Source organism: Squalius cephalus, assembly GCF_949319135.1.
Source record: "Squalius cephalus genome assembly, chromosome: 10".
Lineage (NCBI taxonomy): Eukaryota > Metazoa > Chordata > Actinopteri > Cypriniformes > Leuciscidae > Squalius > Squalius cephalus.
The window spans coordinates 33,577,012-33,596,129 of NC_137131.1; the positions used below are offsets into that span (position 1 = coordinate 33,577,012).

Here is a 19,118-nt window from a genome sequence, read left to right on the forward strand (position 1 = left end):
CTTGCCCTTAACGTTATTGTAATGTGTTGGCAGAAAAGTAAAAAAATCCATTATAATCTTTTAAAACTAGAATGATCTTAAAGCAGTTTTTCTTTAAACTCATCCTATGTTGGCTAGATAAACAGCGTCCATTTCCAGCTAGACTCCCATCTGTTACAGTGTTAGTCTGTGCATGTGATCGCAGTGCAGTTGCCAAGCAACGCTTCTCAGCAACCTCAGTCTGAACTTCTTTCTGACCATAATTTTCTGTAACAACCTCTCTGTCTTTCTTTCACCGAAAGTTTCTCAGTCCCAAGTGGCATCTCTGTATCGCAGCGGGCAAGGTATGCCACCTATTTTGACGTTGCAGTGCTGCGTTGCTTGATGCAGCCTCACTGGACAGAAGAAGGTGTGCACTGGGCTCTCATATTCTACTTGCAGCGGCTGCGTCAGATACTGCAGGAGAAGCCTGAACGCCCCCCCGAGCCCCTGATACCCCCCTTACCACGGCCCCGCAGTAGCTCCATGGTGGCTGCTACCCCATCTTTGGTCAATACTCACAAAACACAGGTAATCCAGCACAGAAACAATCATTAACACGTCAGTTAGCTGACTGTGAGACAGTTTCAGATGGTAATTGGCAGTGGTGCAACTAGGACAGATCCAGGGTGTGAAATAAATACTAACTAAAGTTAGAAAAGTGAAATCATAATCAGACACCCCTTTAAAGAGGTGCTTGATTATGATTTCACTTTTTTAACTTTAGTTAGTGTGTAATGTTGCTGTTTGAGCATAAACAACATCTGCAAAGTTAAGTTCAAAGCAAAGGAAGATATTTCCTTTTAAAGAAATCGTTTTTTAAGGACTACAACAAACGGCTGATAGGGACCACATCTTTTCACATGCAATACAGTACGTAACACAAATGCAATAGCATGTCCCTCAGTAGGCATCTTACAACAGTTCCCACACGATCGACTTATAGATTATCATGAAAGAATATGCTAATCAATGACTTGAAGATAGTTAACTCCACATCAGGAACATAAATTCATCAACTAAACCATTCAGAAACGTCCTGTTGCATTCTACATGTTGTCACTTCTTCTTGAGTCTCTCCATCATTGTCCGACTCCAGTTTAAACATAAAAGGCAGAATAGTTTCTGACATTTTAGTGCGTTTCTGTGTGAGGTAATCAGACCTGCTCATTTGCATTTAAAGGGACACACACAAAACAATGTGTTTTTACTGACCCTCAAAAAGGGAGAATTTTAACATGCTGTAAAAAAATAGCTGTGGGGTATTTTGAGCTAAAACTTCATACACACTCTGGGGACAACAGAGACTTACTTTACATATTGTAAAAATGGGCATTATACCACCCCTTTAAATTTCTGACTGATATTGATATAAATAAACAGATTATTAGTTTTATGCTATGGTCGATAATACATAAATGGATGATATTAAAATTCCATCCAAGTTTGTCTAAATAAATTGAAAATAATAATAATTATCAGAGCATTGAAATGTACAGTATGACATCCTTTAGAGACTTCCTAACAATTAGTTTTAACAGTGTTATTACATTATGTTAGGGGGTAACAGTTTAGGACCCAAGGACCAGATGTTTGAAAGAAGACCCGGAGTCAGAATTATAATAAATTGAAGAAAGGTTTTACTTAAGATAGTTAGCAGTTTCTTCAGCAGAAGTCAGCTTCAAGACTCACACAGGAGTTCGTAGGCCGCCCCGCTTACAGTTACAAAGATCACAGCAGTTATACCCTTCACCAAGGTCTAAGCTACGTCCTTGCTTCAGGCTGCAGTTTCTGATTGGCTAAGAAATAGATAAATATAGTAATTTTCCACACATATACATATAGGCTGAAGCATATCTCCATCGATTATGCAGCTGACACTTGGACCCTGAAGTTAGGCACGTCTTGACCTTCCAGTTCTCAGATTTGGGTTGCTGGGTGCCAGCATGTCCTGAACAACAACTCAGTAAACAACTCTCCAATAATGCCAGTGGTTCCTTAACCTGTAACTAAGAAGACTAACACACACACCGACACACAGCTTTTCCAAGGTTGGATTTGGCCAGGCTCTAACTATAAACAGGAGAGTTTTCTCAAAACATCAATATAATGTGTTCTATTGGCTTCAATGACCCCTAAATGTTTTAACACGTTGAAGACCTTTCTCAAACACAAAACGAGTCCATATTTCATTTCTGGAAGTCGGGCTAAATAAGCAAGCACTGTTACTGCATTCAGATATCAAATACAGACATTAAAGAATACATGAAAAGTACATTTCAGTAATCACACTGGTAACTTCTATAACAAAGTAAAATCTCCTGAGTCATTCAACTCATTTGATATTTAGAAGGAAAATATTGATTAATACCTTGATTTATAATCACTCATTACATATACATTGAAGCAGCAGTGGATTCCAATCCACCCCCTTCAATTATCAGTGTTTTTAAAAGAACACGCTGACTTTTTGGGACTTTAGCTTATTCACCTTATCCCCCAGAGTTAGATAAGTCCATACATACCCTTTTCATCTCCGTGCGTGCCGTAACTCTGTCAGACACACCGACCGCTAGCCTAGCTTAGTATAAAAACTGGAGGTAAAAGGCTCCAGCTAGCATACTGATCCCAATAAGTGACAAAATAACGCCAACATTTTCCTATTTACATGTTGTGATGTGTATAGTCACAGCGTGTACAAATAACAAGGTCACATGACACAGCCATCTTCTAACCGTATACATACTGGGAACTATATTCTCAGAAGGCGAAGCACTGCTACTTGGGCGGAGTGATTTGCTCGCAGCACCCGAGAAGCCCCGTGGTGAGGAGCAGAGTAAATCACTCCGCAGAAGTAGCAGTGCTTCACCTTCTGAGAATATAGTTCCCAGTATGTACATTCTGGTCCAAAATGATTTAACCCTTATTTTTCCTTCCTATTTTTCTAAGGATATGACTCTGAAATGTAACGAGGAGAGCAGATCTTTGAGCTCTGAGACCTTCACCAAGGTGTCCATTACTAACCTCAGGAGACAAGCAGTCCCTGATCTATCAGCTGAGATGGGCATGAACATATTTAAAAAGGTTTGCAGATTATTTTATTTATGCATAGTTTAAGAGCGTAAACCAATATGTATATAGATCAAGCAAAACCCCTTTTAAAACATCCTAGTTCTCTAGAAGGGATAACTTTGCTTGAAAGCTAAACATTTTTCTAACCACTTATTAATATAACATGCACTCAGTTCCTGTTTGCCTGTGCTGTTTGTCTCTATGGTCATTGATTAAGCAGGTGTTTCTTGTTACGTTAACAATCTGTGTGTGTGTTTATAATCCCTCAGTTCATTCTGTTCTTTGTTCCATGATGTCAATGTCTGTGCCAAGTGGCTCCTGTTTGTTCTCTTTGATTAACAAAAGACTTTCATTTTGACTACTCATTCGTCGTGCGCTTCCTTGATATAGCCACACTCGTGACAGTTTTATCCTGTCACTGCTTTTTCAGTTGAAGAACCGTAGAGAGGATCGGGAGAGAAAAGGCTCTATCCCATTCCACCATACTGGGAAAAAACGGCAGCGGCGGATGGGTGTACCTTTCCTAATGCATGAGGATCACCTGGACGTCTCACCCACACGCAGCACCTTTTCGTTCGGAAGCTTCTCTGGACTGGGAGATGACCGTCGCACACTGGACCGCGGGGGTTGGCCTTCCACCATCATGGGTATGAAGGGCCCTATGAAATTCGTTATTATTTTTCATCAAAAAGCATGAATTCATAAAACTTTAACATTTTTAATCATTTTAGTATTGTAATATAATTAAAAGTAATATTCTATAGACATATAATTAAATTTATTGTCATATTGCTCTGTTTTGTTGTGTTGCAGGAAAGTTAACACGTCGTGGAAGCTCAGATACTACTGGAGATGTGGACAGTCTTGGAGCGAAACATTTTCACTCCCACCACAACTTGCCTGAACACTCTAACAGTCACAGTGACAATACCATCAAAGAGGGTGGTAAGCAAATAAGCACTATCACACTATTAGTTCCTAAATCCATAACAGTTAATATTTCATAAAATTCATTAAAAATCATAAAATACAACAGAAGTTTTTTTTTTTTTTTATTGAAGCTACAAGGTGGCGTTAGGGGATCCATGGAACATTTCAAAGAAATTAGTTTTTGTGTGAAAAGCGCTATACAAATAAATAATTATTTTGAATTAAAAATATTATACAGATAATATTTATCACTGATTTTAGCTTTAGAAAAATGACAACATAAACAGCAAATATTTTGTTTTTAATATCACACTTACCCTAACAGTATTAATAATAAGTCTTAAAAAATATAGGAATTTTGAGCGTTTGTATAATCAAAATATTTGCAACCTCCTGAAACTAATGAGATATGACTTGACCACTATGCTCTGTCGTGCCTTTTTTAAAAACATAAATTCAACATATTTGATAAAATAATGATACATACAAAATGCAAAAGTATACAGTCCAAGTATACTTTCCTGCAATGCTGCAATCCTGCAATTTTAAAATTTGTGTTCGTTTAATTAAGCTAAGAGGCCACATTGTGACGTATCATTCTTCTATTGGTCTCACATTTTCACGTGATACGAATTCAAAGGTCAGAGTTCACCAAACTTAGAACTAAACTTGTGTTTTCGGTCTCTCGCATGCATATGCGCAAGAATGGAAGTCAATGGAACGAAAAGTGTAGTGTGACTGCCTCTTTAATCAGTAATGTGGACTGATAGTCTTCTTTTTTTCTCAGTTCGTTCTCAGATCTCCACCATCACTATGGCTACATTTAACACAACTGTGGCTTCCTTTAATGTGGGATACACAGATTTCTTCACGGAGCACATAAAGAAACTGTGTAACCCCATTCCCATCCCTGAGATGCCATGTGAACCGTTGGCCTGCTCCAACCTTCCCCGAAGTCTGACAGACTCCTGCATCAACTATACATCCCTGGAGGACCGAGACACCATTGAGGGCACCAACAACTTTATTCTGAAGAATGGCATGCTGGACCTCATGGTAAGGAGTGGAGCCTTGAGCAGAGGGGTTTACTGTCATAGAGTGATAGATTTGCGTATACACTACCGGTAAAATGTTTGGAATAATTGATTTTTTTTTTTTAATGTTTTTAAAGGAAGTCTCTCATGCTCACCAAGGCTGCATTTATTTGACCAAACATACAGTAAAATAACAGTTTTCTACTTTAATATATAGTAAAATGTAATTAATTTTTAGCATCATTACTCCAGTCTTCAGTGTCACAAGATCCTTCAGAAATCATTCTACTATTCTAATTTGGTGCTCAATTATTTATAATGGTTCTTATTATTATCATTATTATCAAGAGTTTTGCTGCTTAATATTTTTGTGGAAAGCCAAAAGATTTTTTGATAAATAGAAAGTTCAATACTCTGCATTTATTTGAAACTTTTTTTCTTTACTTTCAGGTTTGATACATTTAATCTCAAACTCAAAGCTTTAAATGGTAGTGCATCACTGTCTCCACAAAAAACACAACTGTTTTCAACTGATAATAATAATAAAATTATTATTCTCCAAATCAGTATATTAGAATGATTTCTGAAGGATCATGTGACTGAAGACTGGAGTAATGCCTGCTGAAAATTTAGATTTGCCATCATAGGTATAAAATGCATTTCAAAATATATTAAAATAGAAAATGGTTATTTTCAGCTTTAATAATATTTCACAATATATCTGATTCGACTGTAGATCACTTGTTTGTCAAGTAAATGTAGCCTTGGTGAGCATAAGAGACTTCTTTCAAAAACATTCAAACTTTTAACTGGCTGATGTTATGATTGGCCAATAACTTCTGTGGAAAATTTGATTATTTTAGATATAGTTTAACAGATCTGACCATATGGTTCATATTATTATTATTATTAGTGTTACCTTTCTTGTTTACCACTGTGGTGTTTTTCAAGGCTGTTCTACGGGCCCTGTATTCTGTACTCACCCATGACATCAGCTCTCGGATTTGCGATGTGGCGCTCAACATCATCGACTGCCTTCTGCAGCTGGGTGTGGTTCCCAGCATGAGTAAGAAATTCTCCAAACCCGAGGACAAAGAGGCGGAGTGTCCGAAGGAGGGAGCCAGTCAGAGTGTGGGTGGAGCTCAGGGGGAGGCAGCTGGAGGCACAGGACCAGCACCTAATGGAGGTGGTGGAGGTGATGGAGGAGGAGGGGGAGGAGAGAGTCGTGGAGGAAGCAGAGATGATATAAAGAACAAGGACAACAAGGTAAGCCTATTAATATATCTGGTGTAAAGGAATATCTGAGTGTAATTGTCACATGCAAGATTTGCATTTTTTTAAAATCATCAACAGGATGAAGACACTTCACTCAGCACTCACAGGTTGGCTCTCACCATGCTTATTAAGATTGTAAAATCGCTCGGCTGCGCGTACGGCTGTGGTGAAGGCCATCGCGGACTCTCCGGAGACCGCCTTCGAATGCAGGTCAATATAGCTGTGCAATACAGTGCAAATTAACCTTTATTTTTCAAGAAGATTAAGCACTGACCTCTGTCACACAGCAATATGTTGATTTACTGTCAGACTAAGTCATATGGTCAGATGATATAGATTTTATAATACATGTAGAATGCATTATATTACGCTTGTTCATAGCAATTATTAGACATGATTAACTAGCTCTGTCTCCAGCAAAGGTAAATCACTAGATGCTCTGTCCTGTTTTTTTAGGCTCAGAACTGTTTGACTACTATGTACAAGCTGGATAAAGTGCAGTTCCGGCAGACTATGAAAGAATACGTTAACAAGGATTCGCTCAACAACATTGTGGATTTCCTGCACGCCCTACTTGGCTTCTGCATGGAGCCAATCACTGACAGTAAGAGGGCTGAGCTGCGCTTATTAAGTGCATGTCTTTAACATGCCCAGGCTTATGTTTTATTCTGAAATAAGATATACAGCATGAACTTGATTATTTGCAATTTGATTATTAAACGGTGTATTGAACTTATTTAAAACTATGAATGAAGTAAAATTATAAATTTTACATTGAAATAACACTACCCGTCAAAAGTTTGGTTCTTGAAAGAAGTCTCTTATGCTCGCCAAGACTGTTTTTAAAAAAAAAAAAAAAATTTATGTTGTCGTTTAAAAAATACAGTAATATTGTGAAATATTACTACAACTTTTCTATTTGAATATAATTTAGAATGCATTTTATTCCTGCGATGACACTGATTTGGTGCTTATTTAATATGCTTATAATTAATGTTAAAAAAAAGTACTTTTTATTCTAGCAAGGACCCATTGGAGTGACAGTAAAGACACTTAGAATGTTACAAAAGATTTTTGATTCAAATAAATGCATAGTTCTTCCATGAAACTCTAGATGGTGCAGGCTGCAAGCTGATGATATTCATAGTGTTAACTACTTGGCACAAGCTGATTGGTTCATGTCATATCTGCAGCCAATGAGCTTGCTGCTCAACATTTAAAGGGTTAGTTCACCCAAAAATGAAAATTATGTCAGTAATTACTCACCCTCATGTTGTTCCAACCGCGTAAGACCTTCGTTCATCTTCGGAACACAAATTAAGATATTTTTGATGAAATCTGAGCCATGTCTGAATCCTCCATAGGCTGCTATGTGACCGAAACTTGCTGGCCCAGAAAAGTTATTAAAGAGATCGTTAATATAGTCCAAGTGACTCCAGTGGCTCAATCTTAAGTATATCAAGCGACGAGAATACTTTTTGTGCGCAAAAACAAACAAAAATAACGACTTTATTCCACTTTTCATTTCCTTCTCTCTGGGCCTCGTAGTGTTTTTGCGTAGCGCGTCTGTGTTGTACGTCATCACGCATCACACACATGACCGGCGTCGGCCAATAGTGAGCCTACGTGATGACGTGTAACACAGACGCGCTGCGCAAAAACACTACGAGGCCCAGAGAGAAGGAAATGAAAAGTGGAATAAAGTCGTTATTTTTGTTTGTTTTTGCGCACAAAAAGTATTCTCGTCGCTTGATATACTTAAGATTGAGCCACTGGAGTCACTTGGACTATATTAACGATCTCTTTAATAACTTTTCTGGGCCAGCAAGTTTCGGTCACATAGCAGCCTATGGAGGATTCAGACATGGCTCAGATTTCATCAAAAATATCTTAATTTGTGTTCCGAAGATGAACGAAGGTCTTACGCGGTTGGAACAACATGAGGGTGAGTAATTACTGACAGAATTTTCATTTTTGGGTGAACTAACCCTTTAAATGGCTGGTTATCCATTTTACTAGCAGTTTGCAGCGTGCTTTCAGTGTTTGTCTAAACCTTCCACCTTCCCTAGCTCCACCTGTATAGATCTGATATTATATGATTTCTTACATGATACAGCAGCGTTTTGGCATATGTATTGGCAGTAGCAAGTTCCTGTACTTGCTCTGCAGCAGCAGCAATAATCTACAACATCAGCAATAATCAACAGCAGCAGAAATTTAGCAGCAACAGCATCTATTCCACCAAGACCAAATACATTAACATTGTCATATCCATTACCATGCTAAAAATCTTGAAAGTTGTCATGATCGAAATGCTGTTCATTGAACTTTCTATTCATCAAAGAATCCTGAAAAAAAAATATGTATCATGGTTTCCACAAACAGACAAAAAAAGGTTCTTATTATCAGTGTTGAAAACAGTTTTTGTTGCTTTGTTTTATTGGAAAACATTTTTTAAAGAAAGGTTTGCAATCTTACTGTCACGGGTGGTTGGGAAGATGAAGAATCCATGAAGAAAGTTCCATACAAAATTGAATGAGAGTAATTCAAATAATATTGAGACAGGAAGGGCAACACACACTAAATGTAACATAGACCAAACAGGATGAATGTGAGGGATCAACTTATATACAGTAGCAAACACAAACGAGGATAATTAATAGAACACAGCTGAAACCAATGAACTAATAATGATGGCAACTATGGAGACAGACAAGTGGCGTGAGTCAGAACAAGGAAACGTGTGACAAATAAAAACAAACTGAAAGTCCATGAACAAAAACTAAACAGAATTGTGACACTTACAGGCTCCATTTAATTTGTTTATACAAATGCAAAGTAAAAACACATTTTTAAAAACCATCCCTTACCAGACCTGTTAACATTGAATATGATGAAAACATTACATTGCTAAAATGATGTGTTAGTCAACAAGGTTTCCATCAAGGTAAGGGTGCCAGATCTTATAAAACTGTCCAAATTTACACTTGGAACCAATTATCATCTGAAAGGTAAAGTAGAAAACAACTTTCAAAGCCTTAACTGTAACTCAGGAGATTCAGAGAAACAAACAGTATTTAATAATAAATCCAAGGAGAAACTCATATAATTCAACCATAAGGGGAAGCAAAGGGCTTAAATTAATAAAGTGATAATGAGGGAAATAATGAACAGCAGGTGATTTATAATATGTAACTAAGGAAACAAACTAGCAAACAGAACTCAGTCTAATAGGGACAGGGAACACAATGGAAACTAAACCAAAACACAACTCAACTGACAAATACTTCACCATGGGAGCATGCTTTTTCTTCCAGAACAGCAGTAGTAACTTATTTGCTGTAATTGAGTGAGTAAGGGTGTTTCTGAAAGCACATCAAATAATGTATACTAATAACTCTGTACATTAGGGCAGAAAATAATACTATGTGACAAATAAGCATCAAATGAGCTGCATTTATCACAGAGAGGTGAAATACTTTTCAGTTTATTTTTTGAATAGTGTAGTCTGTAAATAACCTTAAAGTGAACGACACAGTGTCTAGAATTGGGAGTGTTCATTAATATCCTTTAAACTACTCTGCCAAGTTTCCTCAGGATTGAAAAATGTCCCTTCCCAGCTCTTTTCCCCATTCTTCTTTAAGTCATTTTGTTGAGGGAGAGTTAATGGATTGCAACATGTCATATAATACTAATGACTCAATTTTACTTCCTTTACACTGATCAAAACACTTGTCAATAACTGAGGGTGATGTATTATCCAAGGAAGGTGTATGAGCATGTATATAATTCCTAATCAATAAGAACCATTATTAATAATTAATCAGCGTATTGGAATGGTTTCTGAAGGATCATGTAACACTGAAGACTGCTAAAGTAATGACTGCTGAAAATTCAGCTTTGCAATACAGGAATAAATTACATTTAAAAAAAATATTAAAATAGAAAACAGCTGTAATAATATATCACAATACATAATGTTTTTACTGTGTTTCTAAACAAACAAATGCAGCCTTGGTGAGCATAAGAGACTTCTTTCAAAGACCAAAAGAAAAAAAAAATCATTAATTTGAGTGAATTCAGAATATGTTACATGGCTATCTGAAATACCTGATTCCAATTGGTCACTGATCTGTGAAATATTTTTGTATAATGACCGCAAAACTGTATATTTGACTGTTGTCGATGGCAAGATACCGGTGCTACTTTCATGTCTCTTGTATAACTTCAGCGTCTGTTTTCATACCAACACAGCTTAGAATAGCCCATTGTTGCCATCTTGTAACTCAAAACTGGAAGACTTAAATGTTAATTTTAATATATATACGGAAAAAAACTTTGATAGATGACTAGAAGCAAGGTAAAGCAAGAAAATGAAACCATTGCTTGGAAGAACAACAAGCCGGTAAGAGACGTAAAGAGCTGGATGAGAGAGAAGTTAAAATAGATGAAGACATGTAACATTGTAGCTAATTATGTTAATTAACTAGTCCATAAAAAGTAACTTAGACTTAAGATTAATAATAATAATATATGGCTTAATATTATAACACTGCAGCAGCATTTATTTAGTTGCTGAACTGGTTTTCTTAGTAATATTGAGCTGTTTTCTGTATATCTTCCTGAGATCCAGAAAAAAGTTTAGTAAATTTATTTATTTAATTTTAAAAATATATATAATTTTGTCATTACATTGTTCGGAGCCTAAGAAAAAATTATATTTTATGCTGTGTCCTCTGTAGAGAACACCAGGACTAATTAGGAAAATGAAAAGACATGTATGGGGAAAAACAATGTTGTTTTGTTTTGTTTTGTTTTCACTGAAATCGATGCCGTTTCGTAATAGAAAGTCGTATTCTGATTTGAAGCTCCATTACATTTTCCTGAAATGTTTATTCATGAAAAACAATTTGAAAATTAGTAAGATTTAAAGTCCCCCTGTGGTGAAAATCAAGATTTTAATGTTGTTTATATGTCTATGTGGTGTTTTTAATATGCTTTAAGACTAACCATGTGCAAATTCATTAGTAAAAACCATTGCAGAGTATTTTCTCCTTAAAACTGCAGTGAACCAAAGACAGTCTCAAAAACATGATTTGAAATCGCTGGTGTTTCTGACGTCACAAACCACCTTGTAACCAATATCATGTCAACGTGCCGGCTGGCTTTTGGCATATCATTAACAGAAAACTAGCAGGGGAGTTTCAAGAGATGCTTGGTTATCCCGGTATATTTTTTTGTTGATATGAAAATCGGGTAGATTTACTGATATAGCAGGTGTATGATGTATAGCAGTGGTTCTCAACTTCAGTCCTCGGGACCCGTTGCTCTGCACATTTTGTATGTCTCTCTTATCTGACACACTCAGTTCAGTTCATGGAGTCTCTCCTGACGAGCTGATGATCTGGTTCAGGTGTGTTAAATAAGGGAGACATACAAAATGTGCAGAGCAGCGGGTCCCAAGGACTGGAGTTGAGAACCTCTGATGTATAGTACGATGTTATGATGAAATGTATGCCTTTCTCCACTGACGTTCGGGGTTGTTTGATGATTGTTAGAAGGCAGACTGAGATGGCGAACGAGAACATAGTTTGTGTAACTTTAGCAACACGTTATTAGCTGTTTGATAACATAGTCAAGCTGTTATGAGGTGAGAAAAGACCCAATAGCGAGTGACAGTGAATCAGTCTTTTAATAGAAAGTAAATAAGGTAGCCTCCAGCAGAGCAGTTCAACAGAAAACTTCCTTATAGATAATTGACAACAGAAACTGCCAAGAATACGGCCAGTAATCGTAAACAGAAATAGTCCTCTTGCAAACTGTAATTAGACAGCGGGCAGCGGCGATGCAAGAACTCAGCAGGTGGCTAGCCTCAGGTCACAGAGATGGATGCATAGACGACACACAGCGGGGAACAGCAGCAGCACAGTCAAGCGTAACACTGGACACAGAGAGCTGGTTAGAGCATGAGTGGTCAAATACTTGCTGCTAGATGACTTCCCCGACAGGACACGACAGGATACGACAGGACAGGAATTAGGTAGAGTGAGATAGTAACACAGTTCTTCATTCAACTGAAGTCAACGAACAATCCGACAAAGAGGCAGGAGAAAGAGAGAGAAGAAGTAGCAAACGTAATCAGAGAGAAAAAGGGACAGGTGCGATGCACTTAGGGTAGAACAGGAGAAGATAGGAAACAGCTGGGACAAAGAGAGTGAGTGATTGATTGCGTGCGTAAAACAAATGAGTGTAAAGAATGAAGTGACCAGAAGAGGGCGGAAAAGGATAGGAAAAACCAGAATCATGACAGTACCCCCCCCTCAACGAGCGCCCCCTGGCGCTCCCAAGGAGGAAGACTGGCGAGAGCGGAGGAAATCATCGATAAGCGAACGGTCCAGGACGTCCCGAGATGGAATCCAACTTCTCTCCTCCGGACCGTACCCCTCCCAGTCTACTAAATATTGGTAACCGCGACCACGACGGCGAACGTCCAGAAGCTTACGGACTCTATAAATCGGAGTCCCCTCGACTAAGACAGGAGGATGCGAAGGACAAGACGGGGCGCGAATAACGGGTTTAATACATGAGACATGGAAGACCGGGTGGACGCGTCGGAGATAAGGAGGTAGCTTCAATTTGACTGAGACAGGATTGACAATCTTAGAAATCCGAAAAGGACCGATGAACCGAGGAGCCAGCTTCCGTGAAATGGATTGAAGTGGCAGATTCTGGGTGGATAGCCACACCCTTTGACCGCAAAGATAGCGGGGTCTCTTGACACGACGCCTATTCGCTGCAACGCACATCCTAGTCCTAGCACGACAAAGAGCTGACCTAACCCTCTTCCAGGTTCGTTTGCAACGCTTAATGTAAGCTTGAACAGACGGAACGCACGAGTCTGGATCTTGGGAAGAGAATAAAGGCGGTTGATACCCAAGGCAACTCTGGAAAGGCGAGAGTCCGGTAGCGGAGGACGGTAGAGAATTATGGGCGTATTCAGCCCAGGGGAGCTGCTCGGACCAAGACGCGGGATTCTTAAAAGCAAGACTGCGCAGGATGCGGCCGACAATTTGGTTTGCGCGTTCGGCCTGACCATTGGTCTGGGGGTGGAACCCAGACGAGAGACTCGCAGAAGCTCCGATCTGACGACAAAATTCTTTCCAAAATTGAGAAGCGAATTGGGGACCCCTGTCAGAAACAACATCGGAGGGGAGACCATGGAGCTTAAAAACGTGGTCGACCATTATCTGTGCCGTTTCTTTGGCGGAGGGAAGTTTAGGAAGGGGGATGAAATGTGCGGCTTTAGAGAAGCGATCAACGACAGTAAGGATAACGGTATGACCCGCCGACGAGGGGAGCCCTGTAATAAAATCGAGAGCTATGTGTGACCACGGACGAGACGGAACAGGCAACGGTCTTAAAAGGCCAGTCGGAGGAGAATGACTGGACTTGGTCTGAGCGCAAACGGTGCATGCAGCTACAAAGCGACGAACATCCCTCTCATGGGACGGCCACCAAAAACGCTGTTTAACTAAGGCAAGGGTACCCCGAACACCGGGATGAGCTGCCAATTTGGAGATATGGGCCCACTGAAGGACCGCGCGCCGAGCAGAGAAAGGAACAAAAAGTAAGTGTTTAGGGCAGCCTCGCGGCGGAACGGAGCGAGCGAGCGCACGTTTGACGAGTCTCTCTATTCCCCAAATCGTCACCCCAACCACCCGTGCAGGAGGAATAATAACCTCCTGGGTTGGCGTGATCTCAGAGGAATCGAAAAGACGAGAGAGCGCGTCGGGTTTTACATTCTTAGACCCAGGACGATACGAAATAGTAAACTCGAAACGGGTGAAAAAAAGAGCCCAACGAGCCTGACGCGCGTTCAGACGCTTAGCGGAACGAATGTATTCGAGATTACGATGATCGGTCCATACAATGAAAGGAACCGATGCTCCCTCTAACCAGTGACGCCACTCCTCCAAAGCCAAACGAATGGCGAGTAACTCGCGGTCACCGACGTCATAATTGCGCTCTGAAGGCGAAAGACGGTGAGAAAAATAGGCACAAGGGTGTACCTTGTCATCAAGAAATGAGCGTTGGGAAAGAATGGCCCCAACGCCCACTTCTGATGCATCGACCTCGACAATAAACTGGTTAGAAGTGTTGGGAGTAATTAAAATGGGAGCTGTAGAGAAAAGACTCTTAAGGCGCTCGAACGCACTCTGAGCGGAATCGGTCCAGACAAAACGAGACTTGGATGACGTAAGCGCGGTTAACGGTGCTGCCACTTGACTAAAATTTCGAATGAACCTGCGATAAAAGTTAGCAAAACCAAGGAATCTCTGAAGGGCTGTGCGTGAATCAGGAACTGGCCAATCTGTGACCGCTTGGACCTTTGCAGGGTCCATACTAACTCCCTCCGCCGAAATAACGGAACCGAGAAAAACTACTGACTGTGTGTGAAAAGAGCATTTCTCCGCCTTGACGAAGAGACGGTTCTCTAACAGGCGCTGAAGAACGCGTCGAACGTGCTGTACATGAACCTGAAGCGAGGGCGAAAAGATCAGAATGTCGTCTAGGTAAACAAAGACAAAGATATTGAGCATATCGCGAAGGACGTCATTAATAAGTGCTTGAAAGACAGCGGGAGCGTTTACGAGCCCGAAAGGAAGAACCCGGTATTCAAAGTGCCCGAGAGGAGTATTGAACGCGGTCTTCCACTCGTCACCCTCCTTTATGCGTATCAAATGGTAGGCATTGCGCAGGTCTAATTTTGTGAAAAACTTAGCTCCCTGCAAGATCTCAAAAGCCGATGACATAAGCGGCAAAGGATATCTATTCTTTACCGTAATGTCATTGAGCCCTCAATAATCTATACAGGGACGCAAGGAACCATCCTTCTTTTTCACAAAAAAGAAACCCGCGCCGGCAGGGGAGGAAGAGGGAACTATGGTACCCGCATTTAGAGCCTCAGAGAGGTAATTCTCGAGAGCCTTACGCTCAGGAATCGACAAAGAATATAATCTACCGCGTGGTGGCGTAGTACCGGGAAGAAGATCGATACAACAATCGTAAGGACGATGAGGAGGGAGAGAAGTGGCCCGTGAACGGCTGAAAACCGCTCGCAGATCGTGATACGTCTCCGGCACTCCAGACAAATCTCCTGGCTCTTCCTGAAACACAGAGACAGATGAAACAGGAGGTATGGCAGAGACAAGACATTTAACATGACATGACAGATTCCATGACAGGATGGTTCCCTTAGACCAGTCAATATGGGGATTATGCAAATTTAACCAAGGATGTCCTAACACTATGGGAGAAAAAGGGGAACGGAAAATTAAAAAGGAAATAGTCTCGCGATGATTGCCTGAGACCGTGAGAGACACAGGAACAGTCTCACGGCAGATCTTGGGCAGGGGACTACCATCTAGGGCAAAAAGGGGAGTGGCCTCTTTCAGTTCATTGAGAGGAATACCTTGCTCACGGGCCCACGTCTCGTCAATGAAATTCCCCTCGGCCCCAGAGTCAATCATGGCGTTGGTAGAGACAGAGTAACCTTGCCAATGCAGATGAACAGAAATGGTAGTGTTGGCTTGATGAGAAGGGGCCTGAGAAGTAGCGCTCGCCAGTATCCCTCCTATTACTGGCGAGCGTTGGCTTTTACTTGACACGTCGACACAAAGTGCTTGTCGGAGCCACAGTAGAGACAGAGCCGGTTCATAATTCTTCGTTCTCGTTCCTTCGAGGAGATTCGTAAGCCCCCCAGCTGCATGGGCTCCGCGACAGAAGATGAAAGAGAAGAGGCTGTGGGCGGAGAGAAAGAAACGGTCTCGGTACCTCTGGCTCGTCGTCGCAAGTCGAAGCGCTTCTCCACTCTGATGGCGAGGTCGATGAGTGGATCGAGACGACTGGGAACCTCCCTGGCGAGGATCTCGTCCCTGACCTCGGTGTTGAGACCCTCCAAGAAGCGGGCCACCAACGCCGGTTCATTCCAGCCGCAAGTCGTGGCAAGAGTGCGAAACTCAATTGAGAAATCAGCGGCTGAACGCCTCCCTTGACGAAGAGAAGAGAGCAAGCGGGAAGCCTCTGGTCCATGAGCGGAGCGATCGAAGACACGAATCATCTCCTCCTTGAACAAGGAAAACCGATCCAGGAAATCCGCCTCAGCATCCCAGCTGGCCGCTCCCCACTGACGAGCCCGTCCAGTAAGGAGGGAGATCACAAATGCGACCTTGGCGCGGTCCCTGGCGTAAGTAGAAGGTTGAAGAGAAAAGATTACTTCACACTGTGTCAAGAATGAACGACACTGTGTAGGCTCACCCGAGTAACACGGTGGATTATTTATTCTAGGCTCTGGAGACGAGGGCAGCAGAGAAGATGAAGAGGGTTCTTGACGAAGATGATGAAGTTGCGCTGTCAGATCAGACACCTGCGCAGCCAGGGACTCCACCACGCGTCTTGTGGCGACCAGCTCCTCTTCATGCCTGCCCAGTAAAGCGCCTTGACGCTCGACAGCAACTTGAAAAGGAGTCTCACTCGCTGGGTCCATCTTGGTCGGATTGTACTGTTATGAGGTGAGAAAAGACCCAATAGCGAGTGACAGTGAATCAGTCTTTTAATAGAAAGTAAATAAGGTAGCCTCCAGCAGAGCAGTTCAACAGAAAACTTCCTTATAGATAATTGACAACAGAAACTGCCAAGAATACGGCCAGTAATCGTAAACAGAAATAGTCCTCTTGCAAACTGTAATTAGACAGCGGGCAGCGGCGATGCAAGAACTCAGCAGGTGGCTAGCCTCAGGTCACAGAGATGGATGCATAGACGACACACAGCGGGGAACAGCAGCAGCACAGTCAAGCGTAACACTGGACACAGAGAGCTGGTTAGAGCATGAGTGGTCAAATACTTGCTGCTAGATGACTTCCCCGACAGGACACGACAGGATACGACAGGACAGGAATTAGGTAGAGCGAGATAGTAACACAGTTCTTCATTCAACTGAAGTCAACGAACAATCCGACAAAGAGGCAGGAGAAAGAGAGAGAAGTAGCAAACGTAATCAGAGAGAAAAAGGGACAGGTGCGATGCACTTAGGGTAGAACAGGAGAAGATAGGAAACAGCTGGGACAAAGAGAGTGAGTGATTGATTGCGTGCGTAAAACAAATGAGTGTAAAGAATGAAGTGACCAGAAGAGGGCGGAAAAGGATAGGAAAAACCAGAATCATGACACAAGCAAAAGGCTAATCATATTAATTACTGTTATGTGTCCGACGTTGTAAAGAACGATACCATTGTGCAGCGTTTACCTCAGTAAGTTGATCAAGTGAATCTCTGAGCTGGTGTGAGTGGAGGCGGAGCTAATTAGCATATTCATATACCCGCGTATACTAAATGAAGCAAGGGTGTAGAGTTACATTCAAGCTATTTTAAGGCATGAAAGGCATTTTTTTTTCTTTCTTTTTTCACAGGAAGATTTTTAAATACGTAATTTTGGTGATCAAATTTGAGTTTTAAGGGATTGAATTATTGACTACAGGGGGACTTTAAATGATAATTACAAAATATTATAAAATTTCCATAAGAGTGCTAAAGTTGGTCATTTAGTCCAGTGGTTCTCAAACCTGTCCTGGCGTACCCCCAACACTGCACGTTTTCTTTGTCGCCCTAATCAAACACACCTGATTCAACTCATCAGCTCATTAACCCATGTGATAATGAGCTGATGAGTTGAATCAGGTGTGTTTGATTAGGGCGACAAAGCAAACGTGCAGTGTTGGGGGTACGCCAGGACAGGTTTGAGAACCACTGATTTAGTCTATGTCAGTCATTTATCAGACCAAGGAGAGAGAGTTGCATGGTCAAACCTCCAAACATTTAGTATCTCTAAATGTGCTCTTTACAATACTGTACATCCAGACTTAAAACCTTGACATGTATGGTCTCACAGAAATTCACTAAAATGTAATGTCCTCTACAATGGACAAAATTCTGTGGCTGGGTCTCAGGAGGATGTCAAAAGCTTTAAGCTAATGTAGTAAGATAAAATCAGTTCATTATTTTATACACATGTATTTATTTATTTAATAAATAAGCAGGTTAATTCACTGGGCAGATAGCTGGTCATTATAGCTAAACAAACCCCTTCCGGTTTAAACAGGTGGTATTCGATCCCCTGTCTGGGTTAATGTTGCAAAAATTACTAGCATTATGCAATCAAGTCTCATTTCTTATAGAAATGAATGGAGTGAGTAGCTTTTCCTACAAACACATTGCCATTTATCAGAACATCTGAATATTTCTGTCTCATACCACACATCCCATGATACACAACAGGAATTATGCTTAATAACACAGCCATGACCAATCAGAACAGATCATAGCATCTAATATAGACATTTAGTGTCATAAATCCAGGCTTTTTCATCCCCGTCTTTTCAGTAGTTTATATAATTAACTATTCCACCAAATATATTGCAAATCGAAATAGTTTAGAGGTTGGGTACATCTATCCAACATAGAAAATTTGGTTACAATTTACTTTAAGGTATCTGTTTTACAGAGTAATTATACATTTAACTACTGAGTAATAAGAATTAACTACATGTGCTTACTATAGGGTTAGAGTTTGGTTTAGGGTTAGTGTTACGGGCGACTTGTGGCCGCAACAATATAGGGAAATCAAAACAAAATATTGACATAATGAATATGATTTATTACATAATTCTAGGGGTTTCACAAAGTGCAATAATACATTTTATGCCATCTGAAATGTCCCAAAATGCCGACAGACG

The 19,118-nt window shown here is 40.7% G+C and overlaps 1 protein-coding gene and 1 long non-coding RNA gene across 3 annotated transcripts in view; one reads left to right on the forward strand and one right to left on the reverse strand.

The window, feature by feature from the left end:
- The window catches only part of unc80 (unc-80 homolog (C. elegans)), a 76,211-nt gene that overhangs the window by 4,101 nt on the left and 52,992 nt on the right, over nucleotides 1-19,118 (forward strand). For both annotated transcript variants that reach the window (XM_079883329.1, XM_079883330.1), the window contains exons 8-15: nucleotides 282-549; nucleotides 2,968-3,102; nucleotides 3,521-3,737; nucleotides 3,904-4,035; nucleotides 4,808-5,076; nucleotides 6,006-6,320; nucleotides 6,408-6,539; nucleotides 6,786-6,933. In XM_079883329.1, coding sequence (XP_079739455.1) covers nucleotides 282-549; nucleotides 2,968-3,102; nucleotides 3,521-3,737; nucleotides 3,904-4,035; nucleotides 4,808-5,076; nucleotides 6,006-6,320; nucleotides 6,408-6,539; nucleotides 6,786-6,933 — 1,616 coding nt within the window. The remainder of the gene's footprint in view (nucleotides 1-281; nucleotides 550-2,967; nucleotides 3,103-3,520; nucleotides 3,738-3,903; nucleotides 4,036-4,807; nucleotides 5,077-6,005; nucleotides 6,321-6,407; nucleotides 6,540-6,785; nucleotides 6,934-19,118) is intronic.
- LOC307165586 lies at nucleotides 6,153-8,940 on the reverse strand. The gene is made up of 3 exons (XR_013822506.1): nucleotides 8,808-8,940; nucleotides 6,449-6,549; nucleotides 6,153-6,231 (listed from the first exon to the last, which is right to left on the reverse strand). It is a non-coding gene; the product is annotated as an uncharacterized lncRNA (long non-coding RNA).